Source organism: Pimephales promelas, chromosome 17 (genome assembly GCF_988280905.1).
Source record: "Pimephales promelas chromosome 17, fPimPro1.hap1.1, whole genome shotgun sequence".
Lineage (NCBI taxonomy): Eukaryota > Metazoa > Chordata > Actinopteri > Cypriniformes > Leuciscidae > Pimephales > Pimephales promelas.
The window spans coordinates 999,815-1,019,742 of NC_142785.1; the positions used below are offsets into that span (position 1 = coordinate 999,815).

The 19,928-nt window shown below is 35.0% G+C and overlaps 1 protein-coding gene across 4 annotated transcripts in view; it reads right to left on the bottom strand.

Moving 5' to 3' along the window:
- The window catches only part of LOC120464269 (uncharacterized), a 74,873-nt gene that overhangs the window by 37,443 nt on the left and 17,502 nt on the right, over window positions 1-19,928 (bottom strand). For all 4 annotated transcript variants that reach the window (XM_089121744.1, XM_089121743.1, XM_089121745.1 and 1 more), the window contains 14 exons: window positions 18,463-18,687; window positions 16,909-17,015; window positions 13,336-13,536; window positions 12,158-12,275; window positions 10,566-10,749; window positions 9,939-10,086; window positions 8,249-8,423; window positions 7,842-8,019; window positions 6,680-6,806; window positions 4,976-5,095; window positions 3,484-3,625; window positions 3,092-3,204; window positions 1,471-1,624; window positions 702-950 (listed from right to left, as the gene is read on the bottom strand). In XM_089121744.1, coding sequence (XP_088977870.1) covers window positions 702-950; window positions 1,471-1,624; window positions 3,092-3,204; window positions 3,484-3,625; window positions 4,976-5,095; window positions 6,680-6,806; window positions 7,842-8,019; window positions 8,249-8,423; window positions 9,939-10,086; window positions 10,566-10,749; window positions 12,158-12,275; window positions 13,336-13,536; window positions 16,909-17,015; window positions 18,463-18,687 — 2,241 coding nt within the window. The remainder of the gene's footprint in view (window positions 1-701; window positions 951-1,470; window positions 1,625-3,091; window positions 3,205-3,483; window positions 3,626-4,975; window positions 5,096-6,679; window positions 6,807-7,841; window positions 8,020-8,248; window positions 8,424-9,938; window positions 10,087-10,565; window positions 10,750-12,157; window positions 12,276-13,335; window positions 13,537-16,908; window positions 17,016-18,462; window positions 18,688-19,928) is intronic.

Genomic DNA, 19,928 nt, shown 5'->3' on the forward strand with positions numbered 1-19,928 from the left:
TGCTGATAATTTACTCGCCCCCATGTCATCCAAGATGTCCATGTCTTTCTTTCTTCAGTCGAAAAGAAATTAAGGTTTTTGATGAAAACATTCCAGGATTTTCTCCATATAATGGACTTCAATGGGGACCAAACGGTTCAAGGTCCAAAAGACAGTTTCAATGCAAACTACAAACTGTTCAAAGGGCTTTAAACGATTCCAGACGATGAATAAGGGTCTTATCAAGCGAAACGATCATTAATTTAATAAATAAATAACAAATCTTAAGTTTTATAAGCTCAAATGCTCGCCTTGCTCTGTTCTGCGAGACTCTCCTGTTCGAACTCGTTCATCAAAATGAACAAATCTTTTTTCAGGTCATTTGGAACGAAATGACTCGAAAAAAGATTTGTTCATTTTGATCTTGAGTCTCGCAGAACAGAGCAAGGCGAGCATTTGAGCTTATAAAACTTAAGCTTTGTTATTTATTTATTAAATGAGCGATCGTTTTGCTTGATAAGACCCTTATTCATCGTCCGGAATCGTTTAAAGCCCTTTCAACAGTTTGTAGTTTGCACTGAAACTGTCTTTTGGACCTTGAACCGTTTGGTCCCCATTGAAGTCCATTATATGGAGAAAATCCTGGAATGTTTTTTTTTTTTAAAGTGAACTACTCCTTTAAGAGGGCTGCAAAACACAGGTTCTGATGAATAGTGCCCCACCTGAGTTGAGCCGGCCGTGCTGCACGAGTTCTCTGGCCATGGAGCAGGTGACGGTGATGATCTCGGCGGCGCGGAGCCGATGCACGCCCAGCGCTGTGAGCAGGGAGCTGGAGAGGCGAGTTTGCAGCGCCGGATGGAGGTACGACAGGCTCAGGCTCCGGCACAGATCTTCTCCTCCAATCACCTCCTGGATCAGGCGGTCCGGACACACGGCGAGCTGCGACGGCTGCTTGAACTCCACGCCGCCATCTAAACAAAGAGACACCTTTAATCTTCAACGCACTGAACGTAAACGGACTGATAAGAATGGAAATGTGAACCTTGAAATGCAATGTAAAATAAGCATAAATGCAAAACATCAGCTTAGCATATTCATATAATGCCATTTCACAAGATAAATAAGTCCCTAGCTTTAGCTCAAAACACTCAAATACTAAATATTGCATTAAATATTGGCTCTAAATGGAAAAATAACTTTTCTTGATCCGTTTCGAATATGTATACCTCATTAATTTGCCACATATGTATTTATTTTATTTCATATATATGGCATTATTTCCCTGTTATCACTGTAAAGCTGTGTTAAAACACTAGTTAAAGCGCTATACTGTAGAAATAAATGTAACTTAACTTGAAATCAATTTAATGCATTCTTGCTTGATTTATTTTATTTCTTCCCCACACCCCAAAAACCTTCTCACTGACCCCAATGTCCAACTGCGGAATATCTATATTATGGCTCTTAATGTAAAAGTGAATTTGTCCTCACCGCGGTCCTCTTTCGCAGGGAGGCACGGTCTGCCCTTCAGCAACTGAAGGATCTGATTGGCCACGGGGTTGAAGAAGTCCAGGATCTCGCTCGGTTGAGGGATAAACTGCAGAAAGTAACAGAGTCCTTCGAGCCCTCTGAACTCTGGGTGTTGCTGTGGGATTCACATCGCATGCATTCGTTAGCACTGTGTTTGGTTCAATGACCAAAGAAACATAAAGAAAGCAAGTTTTTCTTTTCTTGCAACAAGCTAAAGGGAGATTTATGAGCCTTGAAGGGATAGTTCAGCCAAAAATGAAAATTAGCCCATGATTTACTCAAGCTCATCTATATGACATTCTTCTTTTATACGAATACAATTGTTATTTAGCAATTGAGTTATTTAAAAAATGTCCTAGCTCTTTCCAAGCTTTATAATGGCAGTGAATGGCCGTTTCTGTTTTGAAGTCTATAAAAGTGCATCTGTCCATCATAAAAGTGCATCTGTCCATCATAAAAGTGCATCTATCATAATAAAAGTGCATCTGTCCATCATAAAAGTGCATCTGTCCATCATAAAAGTGCATCTGTCCATCATAAAAGTGCATCTGTCCATCATAAAAGTGCATCTGTCCATCATAAAAGTGCATCTATCCATCATAAAAGTGCATCTGTCCATCATAAAAGTGCATCTATCATAATAAAAGTGCATCTGTCCATCATAAAAGTGGATCTGTCCATCATAAAAGTGGATCTGTCCATCATAAAAGTGCATCTGTCCATCATAAAAGTGCATCTGTCCATCATAAAAGTGGATCTGTCCATCATAAAAGTGTATCTATCCATCATAAAAGTGCATCTGTCCATCATAAAAGTGCATCTATCCATCATAAAAGTGCATTTATCCATCATAAAAGTGCATCTGTCCATCATAAAAGTGCATCTGTCCATCATATGGAATCTGTCCATCATAAAAGTGCATCTGTCCATCATAAAAGTGCATCTGTTCATCATAAAAGTGCATCTGTCCATCATAAAAGTGCATCTGTCATCATAAAAGTGCATCTGTCCATCATAAAAGTGCATCTGTCCATCATAAAAGTGCATCTATCCATCATAAAAGTGCATCTGTCCATCATAAAAGTGCATCTATCCATCATAAAAGTGCATGTATCCATCATAAAAGTGCATCTGTCCATCATAAAAGTGCATCTGTCCATCATAAAAGTGCATCTGTCCATCATAAAAGTGCATCTATCCATCATAAAAGTGCATCTATCATCATAAAAGTGCATCTATCCATCATAAAAGTGCATGTATCCATCATAAAAGTGCATCTGTCCATCATAAAAGTGCTTCTGTCCATCATAAAAGTGCATCTGTCCATCATAAAAGTGCATCTATCCATCATAAAAGTGCATCTGTCCATCATAAAAGTGCATCTGTCCATCATAAAAGTGCATCTGTCCATCATAAAAGTGCATCTGTCCATCATTAAAGTGCTCCACCTCTTCCTTTAATATAACTCTGATTGTATTCGTGAGTAAATGGGCTAATTTTCTATCCCTCGAAGCTCCATCTGAAGCTGGAGTTAAAATGCAAATATATGGGAATAAATGTATCAATCCCACTCGTCTCTTACACTGAAGACATCCATGGCGTGAACGAACAGTAGTGGGATCTCGGAGCGGAGCCACTGGTTCCAGGAACTGTCCCGGTCCACGTCTTCTCTGGAGGACGGGATGTCGAAATCCCCTGCAGTACAGAACACAACGTGACAGGGTTATATCAGCATCAATGATGCAGTGTTTTAAAGAGCTCCTATTCTGCTTTCTTCCACTTCTTTAATGAGTAAGTGTTCGTGTGGAGCAGTTAACTGTGAACGAAACCACTCTGAGATGCACGTAACCTGCACACATGCACATAACTAAAACACAAATATATATATATAGTATGTGTGTGTGTATATATATATATATTATATAGACTCATTACATGCAAAGTGAGATATTTCAAGCCTTGAAGTCACTAAACCTTGAATGATGAACCGGAAACCAAAGCTGCGCAGAGGAAGAAAGGCAAAGACGGGCTGTTTCTCCGGCTTCACGTCACAGGAAGTCGATCCGCTGAGCTGAAACGCAAGAGCCAATTCTGTCGACTCCACGTCCTCTTTAATCTGCAGAGGAAAACATGAAGACAACGATGAAGACACTCGGTGAACGTCAGACATCATGATTTAAAAACACGCAGCAATACTGAGGAAAAGCTGAAGTTATTGAATTATATATAATATAGGGACGCACAGTATTTCTAAAATGTACATTAAACAAAGTAAAAATGTAAAAACAAGTATTTCAAATAATTCTTACATTTAAGCATCAAAGCATTCAAATGATAATTGAAAAAATTATTCTGAAAAATGCATTAGTTTTGAGTGTTTTTATTCTTATTATTATTTTCAAAATATTGAGCATTATCTACATATATAAATCAGGGAGATTTTTATTTATAAATGCAAAAAAATCAATGAAATGAAAAAAATTTGATTTGATCAAAAATATTATTTCAATATAAAACAGCCATTTTCTATGTGAATATATAATAAAGTGTAATTTAACATGTCACATGATCCTTCAGAAATCCTTCTATATTAAACAGAAGTCCTTTGCCACATCATAAATGTCTTAAATAAAACAATCAATTTCTTTAAAACGAACACCACCCAACATTAGCGTATCTTTGCAGTTTGATGTGTACGAGCCTCTGAAACACATTTCTGCGTGTGATTACGTGTCTACGAGTAAGAGAAATCCCAGAGACGGACAGACAGTGCTGTGATCTCTCTCTGAGAACAAAGGGTACAAACGGATGTTGCTAATAAGATTCTGCGCATGAAGTTTGAATGAGACGGGAGAGTAAAACATGTCGCTCTCCAGAGGAATAAACCACAGGAACGCTCCCCGAAACTGAACACAGGCCAATTAAAAGAAGACAAAACTGGGACAAGGACGACTTCCCTTGGTTTCTGAGCACATTTTAGACATACAGTCAAACCAGAATTTATTCAACATTATCAGTTTATTGGCTCAAAAATGAGCAGAACTCAGTTCTCAGATCAGTGTTTGATATGTGACTGGTTTTGTCCGTCCTTCTGTTGGACTCTCACACATGAATTATGTTGAATATCTGTTAAATTACACAATTAGATAATACCAGTTTAGCTCAACCAGTGACCAAGCAATGCGAATGTTGTTCAGTGTGTGTGTAAAAAGAGCAGAAAACACACTTCAGCAAAACATCATCAGCTCAAACTGGAGGAGTCACTTTTGCTCCCAAATTTGTATCAATTTAAAGAATATTTGAGTGTAATATGTCACAGTTTACTTTATTTTGCTCTCCTCACTTACAGAAATGAACTATAGTTTCCTGATCACACTAGTAAAACAATATCAAAAATGATATCTGGTGTGTAAATTATGTTTGGTTTGACTGACCGTGAACATGTAAGTGTGTGTGTGGGACTTGCCTTTTTGGGGTAAAGCATTCTCTTGACCACCAGCCAACGCTCTTCTCCACCGCTGTGAGACACTTCCAGGATGTTATGGCTCAAATCTCTGCGAGTCATCGACACCAAACGCTTCTCGGCCTGAAGATGAAACAATGCACTTAAAGGAGTAGTTCACTTTAAAAAAAAGGTTTCTGATAATTTACTCGCCCCCGTGTCATCCAAGATGTCCATGTCTTTCTTTCTTCAGTCGAAAAGAAATTAAGGTTTTTGATGAAAACATTCCAGGATTTTCTCCATATAATGGACTTCAATGGGGTCCAAACGGTTCAAGGTCCAAAAGACAGTTTCAGTGCAAACTACTAACTGTTCAAAGGGCTTTAAACGATTCCAGACGATGAATAAGGGTCTTATCAAGCAAAACGATCGCTCATTTAATAAATAAAATGCTCTGTTCTGTGTGACTCTCCTGTTCGAACTCGTTCATCAAAATGAACAAAAAAAATAACCAAATGACACAAAAAAAGATTTGTTCAGAGTCACGCAGAACAGAGCAAGGCGAGCATTTGAGCTTATAAAACTTAAACTTTGTTATTTATTTATTAAATGAGCGCTCGTTTCGCTTGATAAGACCCTTATTCATCGTCTGGAGTCGTTTAAAGCCCTTTGAACAGTTTGTAGTTTGCACTGAAACTGTCTTTTGGACCTTGAACCGTTTGGACCCCATTGAAGTCCATTATATGGAGAAAATCCTGGAATGTTTTCATCAAAAACCTTAATTTCTTTTCGACTGAAGAAAGAAAGACATGGACATCTTGGATGACATAGGGGTGAGTAAATTATCAGCAAAAGTTTTTTCAACTAATCCTAAGAGAACTAATCCTTTAAACCCTGACATATGAAATATAGTCAATATATATATATATATAAAAAAAAAAAAAATTTGTTGAGCATCAGGCTTTTTTACGGCTCATATAATCTGATATAGCGGGAATATGGAGGAAAAACATCTCAGCTTAGTTGTAATCCAAGACTCAAACGGAGTAAAAATACGCAATTTGGTGCAGATATGATTTACAGGTGAAATTTGAAAAATGAGAATATGGTGCAAAAGTTCATTTATGTCAGTAATTCAACTTAAAAGCTGAAACTAATATATTATATAGACTCATTACATGCAAAGTGAGATATTTCAAGCCTTTATTTGGTATAATTGTGATGATTATGGATTACAGATATGAAAACCCCAAATTCAAAATTAGAATATTGTGAAAAGATTTTCATAAGCTGTAATCCATAATCATCACAATTATAACAAATAAAGGCTTGAAATATCTCACTTTGCAATGCATGTATATCATCGTTTGTAATGTAAATCAATGAGATCTTTATAACAGTACAGCATATACTTACATAAAATGCATATCAATATCCACCAATAATGTCTTTAAATGCTTAAGTTTTATGATCAAAGCTCAGTAGTTTTAAAACATATAATACAATGCAATACAATGATGTTAATGAACCTTCCTCAAAAGCCTGATATTTGATACTTGATAAAAAATCCAGTCCAGCTGAAATATTACTAACATTTTGAAAGTTATTCTTGTGTTTACTTGATAAAGATCAGAGATTTGATGAATCACGAGCTGGAGGACGATTGTACAGTTAGACTAAAAGACTTTTACTTCAGTTATGATAGAGCAGGTTTTATAGGGTCGTCACCTCATTGAAGATAGTGATGGAGCGCAGACGATGGAGGAAGAGAAGGAGAGAGGGATGGACATCATGGAAGAGGTTTTTAGTCTGGTAGTTCTCCGACCGCAGGGGAAGGTGGATCTTTGTCGTCCATCTATGATAACACACACACACACACACACCAAGAGCCGTTTCATCACAACAGCGTTTGTGCAGAAAAATGCTTTTCTTACTTAGTATTTGTGTCAGGTTTCCAGTCCAAATATCAAACATTTCTTAAATCGAGATGGATCTACTAAAGTACTGAAATTACACAATATTACGATATTAAGTCTTGTTTTGAGTGAATTGATGTTTATAAAAAGCTAAATTATCTGCCAGTGGGGTCAGAAAAAATAATCTTATTTATGTTTGAATTAAGATCATTTTTATGACCCCATTAGCAGATAATTTTGTTTATTTTAAGCATCAACTCGCTTAATTTTGATGAATTCCCCTGGAAAACAGGACATAATATCTTATTTTACTCATCTAGTAAATGCATCTTGATTTAAGAATTTTTAGATATTTGGACTGGAAACAAAACAGAAAATAAAAAAGCACTACTTTTTTTGTTGTTGTTTTTTTCCCAAGGACTAAAATCAGAGATCTCTTTTATCAAATAATATCTTTCGTTATTATCTTTTAAATTCTAAAAAAAAAGGTAAATATATAAATAAAAATAAACTAATAAAACAAAATGGTACAAATCCAGTGCAGCGCATGTGATGAATGCGGTAACTTTAACTATACTATGACAAAGATATCGCTTTCCTCTTTCACACGGATTTTTTCTCCCACTAATATACGACTGGCTGAAGAATAAAAGCTGTATCATACACTTGGATATTTATATGAGCAATATCACACTCATAGCCATGCCAAACACCTCTATATCTATATCAGATGGACTGCGTGTGATAAGATTGCTTTCTCAATAAAATTACAAATAAATTTCTCATATATTGTATTTCAATAATTCAAGCACTTTGCAAGTACTTCTTCATAAAAATGGCTGTTTTCAAGAGGACTTAGAAATCAGAAAGTCAACTTTAAGCACCTTGAAAGACCAAAAGGCCACTGCAACAGGTATGTATTATTAAATTATGCATCATCATGAACATATTTCACATATGAGTGTATGTTTGACCTCTGCTCTGCGATGTCCTTGGCAGCTTGGCTCACGGGCCTCTCCTGCTCGACCCAGTGTGGTAAGATGTATCCCATGGGGCCGCTGGTCTTGTCGAATTTAATGTGGAAGCCATTGGAGTGGATCTCAGGACAGTCGGTGACTTTAAAAACTGATTTAAAGCCAATGCCCTTTTGTCCTGTATGACAAAAAACAGAGGAAGGATTGTGGGTAAATACAGGCGGTTTGTTAAGATCCAGCTGAGAATGTGATTTCTAAAGGAGGGACTCTTATTTTGGTAATACATGCATCCTTCATTATCCCAGTCTGTTATTGCACTGGTAAAGAGTCATTCTTAGACTAAAACGTATGTTATTTTGAGTGTTTTTTACAGATAGATGGATGGATGGATGGATAGTTTGCAGTACCGATGTATCCATATTTGTGTTTTCCTTTGGTGCTCCTGCCGACGTCACACACGGCCCGCACGTTGCTCTCCTCGAAGCCGCTCTCGTTGTTCATGATGGTGATGCAATCTCTCTCCACCACAAACATCAGAGCCGGTGTCTCTCCACCCTCAGGATAGCTGTTGTCATCAGCGTTCTGCACACACACACACACAAAACTGAGGTCAAACACGTCAGGACTTCTTTCAAAAACAACTTATTCCAAACTTATACCTGGTAGTGTGTGACTCAACACAAGTGAACATCTTTATTATTATGATCAATATATAAATTAACCCTCTGATGGTCTTTCTTTATGAGTCACGTCCTGAGCCTTCCCGGTCAGAAGTGACCGGAGGCCTAAAAATTAAACTTCCTCCATCCCAGTAAAACCAATGCAATTTATTTTTGTTCTATAATATTTATTCTTTTTAATTTAGTATTTTGAGACAATTTGATTGAATTTATTAATATTTATGCAATAGTTATGGTCTATTTGTTCAATGGAAATATATATATATATATATATATATATATATATAATTTTTTTTTTATTAATGCACTATTTTAGATTAATATAGAGTCTAGGCCTTCAGAAAAAAAATATGTTTTGAAGAAAATTAGCACCATCCGGTTACAGTATAGAGAAAAAGTGTAGAATCATGGTGTGACCACTAGATGGCATGTACAGCTCTCTATGGAGAAGCATGTGAATTCCCCAGCTGTTTATGAACACTTTTTTTTTGGAGGATTTGAATATATAATTGAAACAGTCTCAAAAACTATTTCTTATTAAAAAAATCGTAAAAAAACAAAAATTAATTCATTAAAAAATGGTGAATTCTTATGTTTTTTTCAATTTCCCATTCATTTCCTATGGGGGTCATTTTTGACCAAAGACCAAAATCGTGACTAATTTTTTTACGACCACTTTTCACGAACTCAATTTTTTTGTGTGTTCACATCCCTAATGCCAGAAATGTCACCAAGTTTCGTAACATTCAGATGAAGCGGTGATTTTTAAAAATTCAAAACAGATTCTTTTGTAGTCTGAATTTATGGGTGTGTATGTGTATAAAAGTGTGTTTGTATGTGTGTGGGTGTAAATTTTTTGCACTCTTGATGTTGTAGAGTGTCACCCCTTTCCTGCGGTATACTTCTTTAAAGAATCGTGGCCGATTTGTAGATTGTACAAACAAAAATTCAGAGAATTTTAGTTTTTTTGTAAATTTCCTATTCATTTCCTATGGGTCGGTCATATCTGACTGAAGACCACGAGTGTGACTATTTTTTTTAATAGCATGCTCGGATCATGACCTAAATTTTTTTTTTGTATTCACATACCAAATGCCAAAAAAGTCACCAAGTATCATAACCTTCCGATGAAGCTGTGATTTTTAATAATTCAAAACAGAAAATTATTCGGTCAGAAGTGACGAGGACCATCAGAGGGTCAGACTCACACCACTGACACTGCTCATGCGTTCAGACTGGATCTCTTCCCAAAATCCTCCCTAATGAACATTTCCAACTCGTTTTTAATCGTTGGCGAAATAGTTTTTGTCATTCCAAACTGTTTTTATTTAGTTCTCGTCTCGTCTTCGTCTGTGAAAAAATAATGTTTCTACGAAATGTGAGGAAGTTGAGCGAAATGACCCCTGCAGGTCCGGACCTGAATGAGCTCCAGGACGAAGTGTGTGTCTTTGCTGTAGAGCTCGGTGGAGAGGCGCTCCAGACTGCGGCCCAGTCTCGCCTGCTGCTTCCTCATCAGGGTCTGGCCCTCCTCGTTCAGCTCCACGCCGATGCCGAACTCAGCCTTCCTGCAACACCAGCACACACAGCGTTAGAGAGAGAGGGGTGTGTGTTTCAGATTCAGATTTCTCGAACACCGAATTGATTCTTCTTTCTCTTGAACGCACACACCAATCCCCGTCTCTGCGAGCACTCTCTCGGGTCTGCCATGAACAGTCCAGAGAGAAACCGGATGTTTGTCAGTGTATTCGGTCTTAAAGTGACGGCACTGATATTCCTGCTGTCGTCTGTGTCGTTAATGTTCATAAAACAACAAAATACAGCTTTAATAACTGAGATGAGCCTATATGTAATTTGTTTATCAATTTCTGTCCCTGAATGTGTTATTTAGTGTTCATCTCTGCGTGTAATTTGTGTATTTGTTCTTCTTTTATTACTGACTGTTCACTTGTGCGTGATAATGCTTGAACTTCATCAGTTTGTGATGTGGTATCGGAGAACTTTCAGTAATAAATGAAAAGCAAAGCTTTTTTCATCAGGGACGCACCTGATGTCCTCTATGATGGCTCTGTGTTGGTCGAGCTCTTCGTCCTCTTCTTCCTCTGCTTCATCATCAGTCGTGGAGTTTTCTCTGCCCTCCTCCTCCTCTTCCTCACTGCCGTCCGTCTCTGCATTGCCCTCAGACACCAGCTCGTACATCTGCTCATCATCATCATCCTCATCTTCACTGTCTGAATCAAGTCATTTCAGGAGAAGAAAACTGCTTTAAAAGGGGCCACATTTTTATTCTTTTATTTAATTTTAAACCATATTTTTTTACACATTGGTTACATTTTTTTTTTCATTATTTTATTCCATTTAAAAAATTGTACATACTTTTTTGTTGTTTTTTATTTAATTTTAAAGCATATTTTGCTATAAATTTTTAACAGCTTTTATATTGTTCTTTTATTTAATTTAAAACACTTCCTACATTTAAAAGAAAAAAATATTGTTATTTTATTTAATTTTAAACCATTTTTTTCTACATTTATCACTTTTTAATGTCATTTTATTTCATTTTAAACCCTATTTTTTACATACGTTTAGCACTTTTTATTGTTATTTTATGCAATATTTAAGCCATATTTTCTACATATTTCATTGTTATTTTATGTAATATTTAAGCCATATTTTTCTACATTTGATCACTTTTTTGCTGTTATTTTATGTAATATTTAAGCCATATTTTCTAAATATTTTATTGTTATTTTATTTAATAATTAAGCCATATTTTCTACATATTTTATGTAATATTTAAGCCATATTTTCTACATATTTTATCACTTTTATTGTTATTTTATGTAATATTTAAGCCATATTTTTCTACATTTGATCACTTTTTTATTGTTATTTTATGTAATACTTAAGCCATATTTTCTACATATTTTATCACTGTTTTATTGTTATTTTATGTAATATTTAAGCCATATTTTTCTACACATATTTATCACTTTATTCTTATTATTATAATTCACTTTTACTCTATATTTTTCTAAACTGTATCACTTTTTATTGTTATTTTATTTAATTTTTTACGCCACATTCTTCTACATTTGATCACTTTTTATTATTATTATTATGTATAAAATTTAAGCCATATTTTTCTACACATATTTATCACTTGATGCTTATTATTATATTTAATTTTTACTTCATATTTTTCTACATTTTATCAATTTTATTGTTATTTTTATATCATTTTAAATCCTATTTTCTACACACGTTTAGCACTTTTTATTGATCTTTTATTTAAATTTTAAGCCATTTTTTCCTATACATTTATTTGTATATTGTTTGTTTTGACATTTTTCTACACATTTTTATTATTCATTCATTAATTTAAATCATATTCTTCTACACATTTATCCTTTTTTTATCATCTATCTTTCATTTGCAAGCGAACATGATCCTACACGCGTATACCTATTCTGTATTGTTCTTTTATTTAATGTCTACGGTTTGCAGTAAAATCCCTCTCGCTGACCCTAAGACTTAAATACCAGACGCTCTGAGTTTCTGATGAAGCTCCTGTAACTCATCATGTGACCGTGTCTAAAGCACCACACACACACACACACACACACACGTGAGTCTCACCCTGCGGTGGCGCTGCTCTCGGGCTGCTGGGGGAAGAGCTGGGCGCTCGCTCGTCGTTCTCCATCTCGCTCAGACTCAGCACTGAAGACACATCGCTCATCGAGTCCTCCACCACAAACTGCAGAGATTTCATCAATAAACCCCAAATCTCAACATTTTCTCATTCACTTACTGTAACGCTATTCAGAAACAGCATCACAGCGAAACATATATACAGGTGAAAATGGAAAAATGAGAATATGGTGCAAAAGTTCATTTATGTCAGTAATTCAACTTAAAAGCTGAAACTAATATATTATATAGACTTTATTTGTTATAATGTTGATAATTATGGATTACAGATATGAAAACCTTTTCACAATATTCTAATTTTGAATTTGGGGTTTTCATATCTGTAATCCATAATCATCAACATTATAACAAATAAAGGCTTGAAATATCTCACTTTGCATGTAATGAGTCTATATAATATATTAGTTTCAGCTTTTAAGTTGAATTACTGACATAAATGAACTTTTGCACCATATTCTCATTTTTCCAGTTTCACCTGTAGTTACATCGTTATACATGGTTGTACTTATATAGTTGTGTTGAATTGCTTTTGCATTGTCTGCAGCTTAACATGTATGACTTTAAATTAGAGATGCATGATTTTTGTGATAAAAAATTGCAATTGCGACTTAAAATGCGATTTAAAACAATGCAGGTTTGCTGTGCTTTTTTGCAGCACTGCAACACAAAATGCTGTTTATACAGAATGGCATAAATAATAGTAACACTACTACTACATTTTATTATTATTATTCATAAATAATAATTGCTAAAAAAACAAATATATGTAATGTTCCATTGTAAAATAAAGAGTATTTAAGAAAACTGCACATTAAAGCAACTCAAATGAGCTGCTCATGTGTAAATAAACACAAATGTGCGCTTCACACTGAAACATATATTCATTTAATTAAATCGCAGTCATAATGCAACTTCGGTTTTTTTTTCGATGCTTCCCACCTCGTAATGAGATGAGAACACTTACTGTATTTTATAACCTTTTGGAAACATTTACAAATGCGCATTTGTCAAGTCACCAAAAGTTAAAACAGTGAAACAATTTTGGTGTCTACAGAATCCAGTTTGAAACCAGGTTCTGATTAAGGAAAGCAGAAGTGAACTCAGACCTTCTTGAGGCGTGCGAGCGCTTCGGGCCGAGCTGGACACACCAGTTTGCTGCTGAAGTCTCCTCTCCACTCGGTGATGCCCAGGAGAAGCCCCATCTGATGCAGTTTGGTCAGGTGACGCGTGTTGGACCGGGCGGCGTCCAGCAGGAGCGCTTTAGATTTGGCCTGACCGAGCACTTTAGAGAGCGGCTCCAGAAACACCTGCACACACCAAATCATAAACACACACACACTGCAAAAAATGCCGTTCTTATTTAGTATTTCTGTCTTGTTTCCAGTGCAAATATCTAAAAACTCTTAAATCAAGATGCATTAACTAAATGAGTGAAATGACATAAGATATTAAGTCTTATAAAAGCTAAATTATCTGCCAACGGGGTCCGAAAAATAATGTTAATTAAAACAAAAAATTACTCTCCCTTGTTTTAAGCAAAAACTCACTTAATTTTTTATTTATTTCCCTAGAAAACAAGACATAATATCTTTTGTAATTTCACTACTTTAGTAAATGCATCTCGATCTAAGAAATGTTTGATATTTGGACTGGAAACAAGACACAAATACTCAGTAAGAAAAGCATTTTTGAAGTGAAATAAACAATTAACTTTATTTTATATTGCGCCTTTAAAGCAGCTTCTCGAGGCACTTTACACAATAAAATAACGAGGGAGAAAAAATACACAGATAGAAATACAAAATGTACAAAAGAACACCTAAAAAAGTGAGTTTTTTCTTATAAGAAACACTTCATTAGTAATTGCAACGTGAACACAGATATGAACATTGACAAAGCTTAATAAATATATACATAAAAATATATCTAAAATATATATAAAAATAAATCTACATATTATAGGGTTAGGAATGGGGTTTGGTTTGGTTTAGTTGTAATTCCATGTTAGTTATAATTACTTCAGTAACTACATATAACAATGACACTGTACAATAAAGTGTTCCCAATGATAATTACTTTTAAAGAATATTTGGTAACACTTTACAATAAGGTTTCATTTAATCAATAAAAATCAAGCGTTTAATGTTGTTTTTAATACGCTTTACCATCGCTGGTGTTTCTGACGTCACAAACGAACTAGTAACCAATCAGAACGTGTGATCGTCAACCAGTGGAACTCTGAGTGAGTGGAGGCGGGGCTCATTAGCATATTCATAGAAGCACGCATACTAAATGAGGCAAGGGCGTCGGGTTACATTCAAGATATTTTAAGGGATGAAAAAACGTCTACATATGTCATTTTGATGATCAAAGATGAGTTTTAAGGGATAAAATTATTGACTACAGGGAGATTTAAAACATACTATAGTGAATTTGCAATGTTAGGTCATTTATAGCCAAGCAGCACAAACATTATCTGCCAAATGCCAGCCTAAGGCCAATCATAAAGCAAATACCCAGCAGGCGCTCTCGTGTCATTATGGGAATGAAGAAAGGCGTTCGAGACTAATGATGTGACAGGAGACCCCCAAAAAAAGACACTCGGCAACGGTTGTCATGACAACAACCTAGATACAGGACTTTTTCCCGCCCCGAGAGCCTCTGGTTCCCACACACGAGACGTCTCGCCTGACACCCGAGGGATGATGGGAAAATGATCTTCGCCTAGCACTTTACAACAAGGTTCATTAGTGAGCATGAGCTAAGAAGGAACGATTCTTATTCAGCATTGATTCATCTTAGTTAGAATTAATTTCAACATTTACTAATACGTTTTAAATGTAAACATTTAAAAATATATATCAGTAACATCTTCACATATAATGCATTATAAAAGAATTTTTTCAAAATCATGCCTTATTATGCATTATATGATCCTATGAATAAAAATACCCATAGTTATAAAGCATTATAATACTTATCAATTCACCCATAGAGACTATAATGCTTTAAAACACATGACAAGCAACTCATTTCAGAAGCAACAAGGAATTTGAAAATATTATAATGCATTTTAACTCTGGTTGCAATCACTTATGAAAGGGTACTTTGCTGCGTGACATTGCGATATTGGATGATATGAAAATCATTTCACCAGCTCTATTTTTAAAGATTTTAATCTTTCTAGGATGATTATGTAGAGGAGTGTATCTGCATAGAAAACAGAAATACAGATAAATACAGCTGAATTTTTTATATAAATTTTTCTAAGTAAGTCTGACAGTATTCAGGTTGAGAAATTGAATAATCAAATGTAAAATAACAGTCTTAACTGTATAAATTAAATAGAGAAAATCCCTTTTGTAGCTTTAACGAAGATTAATTCCTTGTCTTTTATAGTTTGATGAGGTTTATTAGGCTGCTGTCACTTTAAGAACTAATGCATGGATCCAATATAACGACACACATCCGTTTGCGTTCTCAATTGATTACGTTCATTAGCAACTGTGTTTACGAGGATACTCTGGCCTTTTGACAATGTCGTGTGTATGCGTCCCTTCAAGCACAAAAGGCATGCAGCCTTAAAGGAGTAGTTCACTTTTAAAAAAACTTTTGCTGATAATTTACTCGCCCCCATGTCATCCAAGATGTCCATGTCTTTCTTTCTTCAGTCGAAAAGAAATTAAGGTTTTTGATGAAAACATTCCAGGATTTTCTCCATATAATGGACTTCAATGGGGTCCAAATGGTTCAAGGTACAAAAGACAGTTTCAGTGCAAACTACAAACTGTTAAAAGGGCTTTAAACGACTCCAGACGATGAATAAGGGTCTTATCAAGTGAAACGATCGCTCATTTAATAAATAAATAATAAAGTTTAAGTTTTATAAGCTCAAATGCTCACCTTGCTCTGTTCTGTGATGCGATGACTCTCCTGTTCGAACTCGCTCGTCAAAATGAACAAATCTTTTTTCGAGTCATGACTCGAAGGCTCCTAGATAAGACCCTTATTCATCGTCTGGAATCGTTTAAAGCCGTTTGAACAGTTTGTAGTTTGCACTGAAACTGTCTTTTGGACCTTGAACCGTTTGGACCCCATTGAAGTCCATTATATGGAGAAAATCCTGGAACGTTTTCATCAAAAATCTTAATTTCTTTTCGACTGAAGAAAGAAAGACATGGATATCTTGGATGACACGGGGGCGAGTAAATTATCAGCAAAAGTTTTTTTAAAAGTGAACTACTCCTTTAATTATAACATGCATTATGAATACCTTTATAATGCATAATGCATGTTGGCTTTAACTGATACTCAATTATCTTACAATTTGGACAAAAACAGACTTAATTTAAAGCATTAAGGCACTTAATTGATACATTTTTCAGAAAACAAAACACATATCTTATCAAAACGAGTTTGTGATTACAAATTTCTGTCACAAATAACTATTTTTCAGTCCACATTGACAGATATTTGTGTTTGTTTCAAGCACAAACTGACTTCATTTTGATGATGTTTTCATAAAACAACACTTTATAACTTAACCTTTAATTCTCAAGTTAATATCTTAATGTATCTGTTTAGATATATGTCCTAAAAAGCAATATTTTTTGTTGTAATGCACAGTGACAGTGGTTTTCTTCCAGAGTTTGCCTGAAGACAGTAGTTTGGCTGTTCACCTGCTGCAGGAGTTCCTTGCAGATCCTCGTGGGAATCCTTGCGATGCATTCGAGCACAAAGCGGGCCACGCCGCCGCACGAGTACTCCTCTTCCCCGGGCGCTAGTCCTGTGTACAAACATCACATGAGTCCAACATTAGCAGAGATAGCGTGTTACAGACAAGATAAACACACCAGTGCAGAATAAGGGTGTCACAATATATATCGTAGGGCTGGGTAAAAAATATCCATCTCTCCATATTAATCGATTCTCATTTTTACGAACCGATATTGATTATTAAATCTCAAGAATTGATTAGTCATCCTATTTTCATTTGATGAATGAATGGAGCATTGTAGCGCACATCACATCCAATAAATCGCAATAATATTTGTGTTTTGTGACTACTGTTATGAAATAAAGTCTCAGATTTCGAATTACATCCATTTTCTTACGAATAGCGTTTTGGCACTGTGGCGTGAGATCACATGATCTTCTCTTCTGCCTTAATAATACCAGTTACAGCGCCAAATAAACATGAACGAGCTTCTGAAAGTGTGTTAAAAGGTTGAGTACAACTATCGAAAGCCGGATCATGTCACATGGAAACGCTCAATCAGCGTTTCAACCGTGGAAAGACCGCGATGTCAATAAAACAGCTTGTAAACAATGTAATATAACGTCACATTTACCTCAGAAAAACCATGTGACCAAAAACTTAGCCGGTTAGTCAGCTATAAAAATTAACTGTAGAGTGGAGAATTTTGCTAAATATATGCACCATTTACATATTCATTATAATTTTAATGTTCTTCAATATGTAATGGATGTTTGAATAAATCTGGCAAGTTTTTATGACAGCCACCATTTAAATGTTTATATTTCATATAATGTTAAAGTGTAATTTAAGTGTTTGTAAAGCTACAGGTCAGTTATTTTTTACCTTCAATATTAATGAAGACTAGTATGCTACAACTGACTCAGCATTAGTTAAGAGATTTGTTTTCCCTGAAATTGGGCTCTCAAATGATTTATCGCGATTAACGGCATCCAAAATAAAAGTTTGTGTTTACATAATATATGTGGGTGTATAATTATTTTATATATATATATATATATATATATATATAACTACACACACATGCTTGTATATATTTAAGAAATATTTTCATGTATATACTGTATATAGATTTATATATAATTTATATTATATATAAATATTTGATATAAAAATAATATTTTTTTCTTAAATATACATGCATGTGTGTGTATTTATATATATATATATATATACAAAATAATTATACACAGTGCACCCACATATATTGTGTAAAGACCAAACTTCTATTTTGGATGCGATTAATCGTTTGACAGCCCTACATTGAAAAAAATTGCCATGTATTGTTCCTGATATCCAAAATAATCAATACTGAATCGAATCGTAATCGAAATCGAATCGCAAGCTTGTGAATCGAAATCAAATCGAATTGTGAAATGCAACAATATGTATGTATGGATAGTGACAATAATATATATTGTGGCAAGGGGTGTCACGAGAGAACAGCAGCTCCTACCTTCCTGTGCAACTGCTACGTTCAGCGCACTCTCCATGTGATTGGCTAAGAGCGCCGTGGGCGTGTTCGGTATCCCATCAGACACCACAATGGAGACCAGGTGCCCAGCGGTGCCGACCGGGTCCAGAGCCTGAGCCGACTCGGAGAAGTGCTTGTCACTGGTATCGGTGGTGACTCTCAGCAGGACACCGGGAGACACCTCGAGAGCCAGCAGCTTCGTTTTACCTGATGACAAATGACGAACCAATCAAAGACAAGACATTATCCCCAATATTAATGACATCATGATATTTACTGGGATTTGAATTATTAGATAAGCATGTTTTTGTGCTACTGTATACTCTATCACATGGGTGTGTTTGTGTATATAAAATAATACACTGTCTAGGTCAAAATTATAGATTTTTCTTTTATGCCATAAATCATTAGTATATTAAGTAAAGATCATGTTCCATAAAGATATTTAGTAAATTTCCTACTGTAAATATGTGAAACATTTATATTTGTGAGTGAATGCTGCACAATCGTGATCTTTAAAGGTGATTTTCTCATGTTTAATTTTTTTGCACCATCAGATTCCAGATTTAACAAACCACGTTTATTTATTCAGCTTTCCTCAGGTGCTCTTTGGTCATTTCTGACCGAAAAATGTTCTGTTTTGAATTTCTAAAAATCACAGCTTCATCGCAATGTTATGAAACTTGGTGACTTTTATGGCATTATGTATGTGAACACACAAAAAAATTGAGGTCATGATCCGAGCATGCTAAGTGGTCGTAAAAAAATAGTCACACTTGTGGTCTTCGGTCAAAAATGACCCCCATAGGAAATGAATGGGAAATTGACAAAAAAAAATTCTCTGAATATTTGTACGTGCAATCTATAAATCGGCCACAATTCTAAAAAAAAGTACACCGCAGGAAAGGGGTGACACTCTACAACATCTAGAGTGCAAAACAGACACACCCACCAACACACACACACATACAAATACACTTTTATACACATACACACCAATAAATTTTGATTACAAAAAGTATGTTTTGAATGATTAAAAATCACAGCTTCATCGCAATGTTATGAAACCTGGTGACTTTTATGGCATTATGTATGTGAACACACAAAAAAATTGAGGTCATGATCCGGGCATGCTAAGTGGTCTTAAAAAAATAGTCACAGTTGTGGTCTTTGGTCAAAAATGACCGATCCATAGGAAATGAATGGAAAATTGACAAAAACACAAAAATTCACACATTTATATATATATATATATATATATATATATATATATATATATATTTTTTTTTTTTTTAAATTTTTTTTTTTATAAAAAATCGTTTTTGAGATTGTTTCAACTATATATTCAAAACCACCAAAAAAAAAAAAATGTGTTCATAAACAGCTGGGGAATTCACATGCTTCTCCATAGAGAGCTGTACATGCCATCTAGTGGTCACACCATGATT